General features: G+C 38.7%; 1 protein-coding gene across 1 annotated transcript in view; it reads right to left on the bottom strand.

The window, feature by feature from the left end:
• Positions 1–2,811: 2,811 nt before the first annotated feature.
• Positions 2,812–8,866, bottom strand: part of eps15 (epidermal growth factor receptor pathway substrate 15) — a 28,822-nt gene continuing 22,767 nt past the window's right edge. The window contains 4 exon segments of the mRNA XM_042480947.1: positions 2,812–5,855; positions 7,134–7,248; positions 8,051–8,121; positions 8,270–8,339. Coding sequence (XP_042336881.1) covers positions 5,608–5,855; positions 7,134–7,248; positions 8,051–8,121; positions 8,270–8,339 — 504 coding nt within the window. The 3' untranslated portion in view covers positions 2,812–5,607.

The raw sequence follows: 8,866 nt of genomic DNA, 5'->3' as shown, positions 1-8,866 counted from the left end.
TGGTACTTCCCACTGCTGCTTTTCAATATGAATGAAATCAGACATCAACAGGTACTTAGCAAGAGGAATGCTGTGTCTAATTGCTAAAAACAAGAAACCCCTCACATATCTTCTTGTCTTTATTTCCAGGTACTGGTAATTTGAAGTACTTGAAAGGACCATACTGGTGTTTTGCATATTTTAGCCCATTTAGTACAAATTCTTTACATTTTTAACCTTTTTTCCAAAGCAGTGTTAGATCATTGGAAGCATTTTACCTGCTTTCAATGTGGCTGGTACAGTATCAAAATATATAAATATGAACTTGCATAGCAATACAACATGGTTGAGATTAAACACCAATAAAGGGAAACTTCTGTATTTTTTTCCATGTTTGTGTCTGGGTGACTAAAGGAGACAGCTGTTTTTGAACCTGATCAAGTATTGAAAGAGATGACGCCAGCTGAGCGATCTAGGGGCAATTGTGCTCTTTTCAATTTACGTCCATTATAAGCACCTGGTCTTTGTCACTGACATGCTCAGATTGTCATGAACCCTTTTTACATAGAGATGGCCGTTCAGCAGGACAGCGACATTCATATCATATAGCATATCATATCATATAGACATATCACATAGCAAACAAGCTAACAGCGTTAACGACAAATCGCAAATGTGAAACAACACTTTTTGTAGACACTCGATATCAAACAAAAGCAGGAAACTGCAGCGAATTAACTTGATGTGCGCTATAATCTAACCACCTCTAAGCAGAAGAGCAATCTCTCTCTTGCTCTGTTTTCCAATATCTCCTCCATGCCACAGCTGCTTTAATCAAAGACTAGCATGAAAGTCACGAGCGCTCACTCTGCAGTAAAATGTCCCCAGAGGCAAACTGCACAGCACACTGACCAGCAAAAAAACTCCAAACAACTGCTTGACTTGCAGCAATCTAAATCGACTGGGAGTCTCCAACTGATGATTCTAATCTCTGACTTTAAAGAGACAGTCCTCCTCCAAAGTCCCTTCTTTATACTGCTTTGTATTTTTACACAGAGCCAAACAACGGTGGCAACATGCTGCTCGAGTATGTGAGACAGCATGCCAGCATTGTGGAAACAAGAGGCGTGACAGGAAGTTTCACACAACAGCGCCTTCTTCTCATGTGACATGTAACGTGTCAGCAGCACTTTCTAAACAATAATAAAATAACATGGCAATGTGGGTAAGGAGCCCCCAGGCCTCACTGTTTTTGTTTTTTTTTCAAGTTGTGGACAATTTCGGCTACTGTTCTTCTTTAAGTTAGCTTCTAACTGCTGCTAGCTGCTTTTGAAATCTCCCACCGGTGGGTCAAAAACATAACTCGTCGTCAAAACTTCACAAATGTCATGCCAGATGTCCTTTTTACGCAGATCTAAATGCAGAGCTGTTACTACCTCTCTTCGCTTGCTTAAAGGTGAGACAACTCTGTCCCCCCATTCCAAAATCATACCTTTTATACAGAACAGCTAGACTGCATTACAACATATTTCCGCCTTGAACCTGCAGTCTAAAAGGGGCTTTTTAAAGTGTCTGACAATATTAAGGAAAGGGCACAGCAGAGAAACTGAATGTTTTTCCTTAACCTTTCGCTAAGCTGTGTGTTACTGTGAACAAATCTTACTCACAAGAAATCTAGTTCTGAAATCTTGTGAAAGGTGACAACGCTGGAACGCTAATGAGTGTTGGTGAGAGGAGTGCTAGAGTTTGTTGTCTTGAAGAAAGCGTTGCCTATTGGTATTTGAAAGATTTTCAGAGTTGTGGCCAAGTATTTAGCTGTTTCTGACAATGAGACTCCCCTAAACAAGACAGTAACAAAAAGCTAAAGAGGTAAAGTAAGGAAGAACTTTTCAGCATCTTTGTAGGGTCTTTTCTGTAAAGTTCTCAGATTAATTTATGATAATAATCTGAGCCTGTCAGTGGCAAAAAAAACATTTTCAATGGATGTAAATTGACAGTGCGCAATTGCCCGTAGGGATTATATTGCAGCAGCTGCAGTGATCACGCTCAATACTGGACCAGTTTGAAAAATTGTTATGTCCATCAGTCACTTTGACTCAAAAACATGGAAAAATAAGAAACAGGTTGTAAAATACAAACGTTTCCCTTTAAAGTTACTAAGGTGCAAATTTGAGGAATCAGTCCGTGTTACGATGGCACAGCAATGCAGAAAATACTTCTTGGAAGGTACGACATAAACGAAAATTTAAAGAATGCTTTGGAAAGTGGCAGCCAAAACATAAAAGTACTCACAACTTGTGGTAAATGAACTGAAGATGCAAAAACATTGGTACAGTCCTTTAAAGCTCAGGCATTTGCAGATAGAGGTGTCATGGATGCACATAGAAGCCAGAGATGGTGCCCTTGATTCAATTCTTTATTCAACTTTTTTGACAGTAAAGACACAGACAGAGGGAGAGAGAGAGATAGAGAGAGAGAGAATACAGGCGATCTGTTTCTCCACAACACACTACTGACCAGACAAGGGCTGAACAAACTAATAAATGAAGGGGTGGATGAATGAACAGGTGGATGCATGGATAAATAAATAGCGGCATGTGTAAAGGAAAAAAAAAACCTACAGATTTGAGGGATGGCAGAGGCAGTGGTAAGAGTGAATGAGAGCCAAACACACAGTTAGTTAGTTCGTGCAGGTCAAGGTTCAACATGCGGGAGCTGTCTTGTAATGGGAGAGGCACGAGAATCAATGCTGTCTTTTAATAATAGTCATCCATCCCAAATTCACAGCGTGACCGTTTATTTTTGTACAGCTTTAAGAAAGAGCAGAGAGGATTTTAATGCTGTTACCAATTTATTTCAAATATATTAACAAGGGTTCAAATCATGTTTAGACATACATTGACTAATTTTCCTTTTTTGGCTACTTTGGGTTTTTTTTGTTGTTAGATATATGACTAAGTGCACATATTTTCATGAGTGAGAGGGAAAAGCGGAGCTTCTAAGGAGGCATAGAGGACAGAAAAAAATAAATGGGTGAATAAAAAATAAATACTTCTGCACTATCCCGAGAAACTATTTTGGTCCCTTGCAAAAACTTTTGCAATACCTCGAATTATTGCTTTTATACTCAATATGTCTTTGGGTGAAGATTTGTAGCGATGTGTTTATGTTATGATGCTCTGAACCATACACTGTATATGAAGATGGACGACATGACAATTCCCCAAAAGTGAAGCCAAACCATCTCCATCGCCCCCTGGTGTCTGGCCTCTGTATAGGTCATAAAGCCTGACCCCGCCATGTAGCTAGATGGGAGATGGGCCAAACTAAAACGTCAAAGTACACGCCAAATACATTTTTCCTAAAAATGTTTTCTGTCATTAAAGATAGTTCATATCACGCTAATGTTTGTTAAAATGTTCAGTTTTCTATATAAGTTTGGTTTAATGAGTCATTTGATGCTAAAAAAGGGGATCTGATGACAAGATTGACAGCTGTGTGGGAAAATCAGTATTCTTGCCTTCAATGGCACTGCTTGCGACTGGTCAGAAGGGTATATGGGCGGGAAACTTGATACCGCTATTATATATCTATATATTGATCGCTACCGCAAAGACTCTGACGTCTTATGCGTCATTCATCTTTATATATAGTTTATGCTCTGAACCATTCAAAAATTTTCTGAAGTTTCTGTTTGCAGAGTTGTCCTTATTAAGCATAAGATTAGAAAGAAGACGGTATTTATTAATCACCATACCCGCTGATCGACTACATTCTGCCGAGCTTTTTGCATTTTGTACTGCTGCAGGAGGTGGACATAAAGACACAAAATATTTCACTAAAAATTTTTTTTTTACTTTAATTTTTTTCTTCCCCATGTCCCCTTAGGGACTCTGTATTCAACTTGGTTAAACAATATAATTGTTTACACCTGGCTCTCAAATGTGAGCAGAAATTATTAAATGCCATATTTCTGTAGTGTAGCTTCACTTCTACACGTTTCCTGTGGAGTGTATGTGAGCAATGACTACAGTTACATGCGCAACAATATTCCCCTATTATTCCTAATATGACAATATTCTAAATTTGATTTGGGTCATGTAAACAGCATATTCCATTTAAATATTCAGAATTGATTATTGTTTTCTGAATTTTGCATTTTCTGATTAACATCTGTGGGATATGTGGGTTTTTAACCGCATTTTGCAATGCACAACCTCTTGACTGTTCACGGTTGGCTTTGTGCGTTGTCATGGTTACGTTGTGTACAAACTGACTCCTAGACAGTGTTCAAGGCTGTAGAGATACATGCAGAAAAGCCCTCATTTCTAGTTGGAAGATGGACAGCTGCTTTTCAACATTTTGAAAGACATGGATATCAACAGGTTTTTGGATGAGCACAAATATCGCAGTGCCGACCTTTTTAAGAAGGTGCAGGAAGGAAAGAGGAAGGCTGAGCTTGCATAGTCAGGCAAGTCCAACACTGCTAGGAAATTGAGAAAAAATCATATTTTGATGTTAAGAAGTAAAATGTCAGGGGGCTCCAGCTGTTCGGCTTTTCCATACTTTGACTCGACAAATGACATATTAGGGCACATTAACAGGAGTATGCAAGGCTGCATGTGTAAATGGAATATTCATTTTCATTTACCATGTAAAGAGCATAGTACGAATATTGTCTTTATCGGAATAAGGGCAAAAATCTGACTATTTTGTGCATGTAAATATACTCACTGAGTTTGTAAAACAATGATACTTAAAGTTTATAGGTTGAAACATTCTGAAATGTGGTATTCACCCATGATGGAGCAGGTACTACTATGTGCAGACAGTTTGAATTTAAGGCCAGTTGCTGGTCAGACCCAGAATAAGCACTTTGCGCTGACACAATTTGAAATTTTACCTGAAATGCAATTTCTGTGTATAATGTGCATAAAATCAACAGTTTGCAATACATAACTCTATATCTAACTATGCACATGTGCAGGCTGTGATGTCAGAGTACTGTGTTGGGATGGCTAACAAAAGCCAAATACAAGCAGCCTTTAATCTCTCCATTCACTGCCAAGCATTAGGAGGAATTTGGTCTCATTACGCCAGATGCTTATATTAATTTAATATGTAACAAAACTAATGTCTGTTACAACAAATATGCAGCAGAGTTAGAATATCAATGTATATATTTGCTATAATGATATTTCTGTACATTTCTTCATAAAGTAAGACAGTGCATCTCCAATCGGGAGGTTTAAATTGAGTGCAATCCCAATATAAATCAGTAACAAAAAATAATTATATAAGTATAAAGAATCTTTACATGGCAAAATAAAATAATTGCATTCATAATTAAGAGCTAAAATACACAGAAATAAAAAAAAATAGAAGATTTAATAGCTTATGTTAGCTTAGCTCAAGAAAACCGAGTTATTAAAAAACAAATGTAGCATGAGGAACCTGTGCTTCTTTGTGACATTTTTACATGAGCTGGTTAGTTCAGTTCTTTGGGAGTATTTAGTGGCAGTAGATGGAGCGATTTTTAAAGCTGGCCTTGTTGGCTTGGTGTTTGTGACTTCAATTTAACAACTTAATGTGATTTAGTAGCAGGAAAAAAGAGAGTGCAGCCAGTGACTACTGAGAGTCAGATGAAGGTGAGGGAGAGGGCGAGAGGGAGGTGCTCACTTTGTCAAAGCTGGCAAATCGGTCAGCTTCCCGTACGTTGTGACGAGGAGGGGAGGAGGGGGCGAAGGGGTCGGCTAAGGGATCCTTGGCAGGCAGGGAAGAGGAGGACGAGAAGTCTCCTGAGGACTGTTGGAGGAAGGGCGCTCGTCGCTGAAAGGAGTCAGAGGACTCTGTTCTGGAGATGGACGATCTCTTACCTGAAAAGACACAAACAGGAAGACAAGAAGGTTAAAACAGACACAGATTTAAAAAAAACACACTGTAGAGAGACAAACCAACATGAAGTAGCATATTGAGTATAATACTATCACAGTGTTTATTAAATGTGAATAACATATTCTATTAAAGCAGTCATGTCTTAAGTTCGACCCTGGGGCCATTTGTGACCGATTTCAAACATCCCTCAGCTTGTTTTTCAAAACAGAATTCATAATTAGCGGAAAATTAGTTTATCAAGCAAGATTACTTTGTATTTTTTGTTAATTCACCTCATGATTGCAGGACAATCACACAGTTTGAAGACATGCACCAAGACAGAGCTATGCAGGAAGAGCTACTGTGTTTTCATAGACGGACTGTAGCAAGCAAACAAAAAATTAACAAACAACAACAAATATTTACTGCCAGGTAGCAGACATGGCCATAACAAAGTAGCGCCAAGTCAAGAGCAAGAGTCGCCGTTATCAGAAGCCGAACCCATATGATGCCAGAAGCAGGTGGCTCCCAGGTATTTTCATATATCTAATATGGCCCCCCATTCAAAAAAGTTTGGACAACCCTGTATTAAGGACTGCTTCACCTCCCAAATGATCATTTGTGTATCAGTTACTCACCTCGTGTTGCCCTCAATTTGTGTTTTTCTCACATGCCTACATGGTGAACTGAGAATCTAAAGACCTGATGAAAGGGGGGCTGCATTTAACAGCAGCAAAACTATATCAAAACATTCATTTCAAACTCTCACACTGCTGGTGCAGTGTTATCACAGTCTCATTTATCCAGCCATATGTTCAGTATTTCTTACACAAATGCATTTTTGCTAAAAGCACAGGCACACTACTGGCCCGTGTATGAGACTGTTTATGCAGAAGTGTTCTAAATTGTGCGGTTTTAGCGAAAATGCATCCTGTTTGGGAAGTACTGAGCGTACGACTAGATATATGAGATTTGGATTATACTGCACGAGTTGTGTGAGAGTGTGTAAATGGATGTTTTGATATAGTTTTGCTGTTACTCCTTTACAGCCCCCTTTGAATCCAGTCCAACAAGACTTTCCTCAGTGTTTGTTTATCTCGCATGACTCCAAAGTGAACGAAGAATCCAGTTTTATATTATTATCCAGTAATATAACACAGGGTGAGTCGTAATATACATATGGCCATTTTGTGGGTAATGTATTCCTTTATCACATTCAAAAATGACTGATGACAGCACTAAATGCTGACAGCAGTTACCTTTCCATTGTAAGTACTGACCTGGAGGCGGAGGAGGTGGTCTAGTTGGCGTACCCGTCTTTGGGGGCAGTGCTGGGGGCACATCGGGAGACTGGCTGTCTTCCTGAAACAGGTTCTTATTGTTGATGCCATGAACCTGAAACAGAAGGTTCACATCAAACTAAATACTTACAGTATTATAGTATGCAAAAGTAAAAAAAATGACAGGGGGAGTAGCTGGCAGCAAGACAACTGGATCGCTTTCAGTTATCTTCAGTTGTCCTCAACAACACCAGAGGACACACTGTGGTTTTGCAGTTATTTTGCTTATTCCACAGTCCGCCATTTCCTTTACTGGAGATAAAAACTTTGGAGGTTTTCATCACTCTTAACATTTCCCAGTGCTCATATGATCAAAAGCAAGAACACTTGTTTAACTGTGATGTGTTTAAGTCTCCTCGGGAGATTATACCCGGTAGCAGACAAAATTACACAGTGAATGCGAGGCTTATAGGGAACCAAGCTAAACACAGATGGCGTCATTTTTCTACAGCCATCACATTGTGCAATCAAAATTTACTTTATAACACAAAACAACCCAACTTCATCACTAATCTATGGATAGGAGCAATTTTTTTAACATACACATCGAGTTTCCAATCATTTATGATACTGCACATCAAATATTGCTTGCTGTGTGCACTAAATGATGCGTTAAGTATCCAATTCCTCCACAGTGCAGAATCATAAGCAAGTGCTCCACCTATTTCCTCAGAAAAACCATAACTCACTCAAGAGGATGTTTGTCAGGAGAAGTGAGCTCACTGTGTCATAACAATTTTTACTTCCACCAACATCATTATTTATGACTTGATATTCAGTGTGTTTGACTCCATACTGAGTGTGATTTTAGCACCATGTAGGGCATTCACAGAACATGATCTGAACCTTTTGATTACCTTTGACAAAGCACAGAAATCTGCAAAGCCCCCTGAATATGATTCATTACCAAACACAGCAGCAAACGGATCTGAAACATACAAGCAGATAAAAGTCACTGAGCATCTAAACCTGAGAACACACATCCGAACACCAAAATATTGTGTTTTATATATTTTAACTTTAACAGCTGCAGTGGCGTCTGTCTCCAGAGGGTGGCGTTATACCACAAGGTATACCTGGATCTGAGCTGGCGTTCACTGTCGTACCACCTGGAGCAAACGGGTCATTGGTTGCTGCAGTATCCTTCTAAAAACAAAATGTAGAATACAAAACATACAGCAATTAGCATAGAGTACAAAAAGACCCTGCTGTGATGATCCCATCTTATTCTCACTATATTTACATTTAGTTGACACTGCAGCAATCACAGTATTTGCCTAATAAAATGTTGTTTTCCAGTTCGGTGCTGGCTTGTTCTGTGCTGGCTTGATAACACTAAATGTAACTGATTTGTTAGCCTTTTTTTACAGTTCCTTTTGATTATTCTTCTGCAAGAGAGACCTGCCATTTATTTTATTTATTTTTGCCATTTAAAGTTATATTTACATTAAAAATTATTAATCCAGTCATATGCTCTGTACTTCCCAAACATACATTTCCAATAAAAGTTTACTATTTAAAACAGTTCTGCATACAAGTAACTGGCTTGGGTAAGGGCGTGCAGATAAACGAGACTTGGATACACTGCAGGAGTTATGTAGGAGTTTTGTAAATGGTTTTGATATAGTTTTGCTTTTGTTTAATGTGGCCCAGTTTTACTACAATTCATCAAG

Source organism: Plectropomus leopardus, chromosome 3 (genome assembly GCF_008729295.1).
Source record: "Plectropomus leopardus isolate mb chromosome 3, YSFRI_Pleo_2.0, whole genome shotgun sequence".
In the NCBI taxonomy this organism is placed as follows: Eukaryota; Metazoa; Chordata; class Actinopteri; order Perciformes; family Serranidae; genus Plectropomus; species Plectropomus leopardus.
This window is presented reverse-complemented; position numbering and strand designations above follow the sequence as displayed.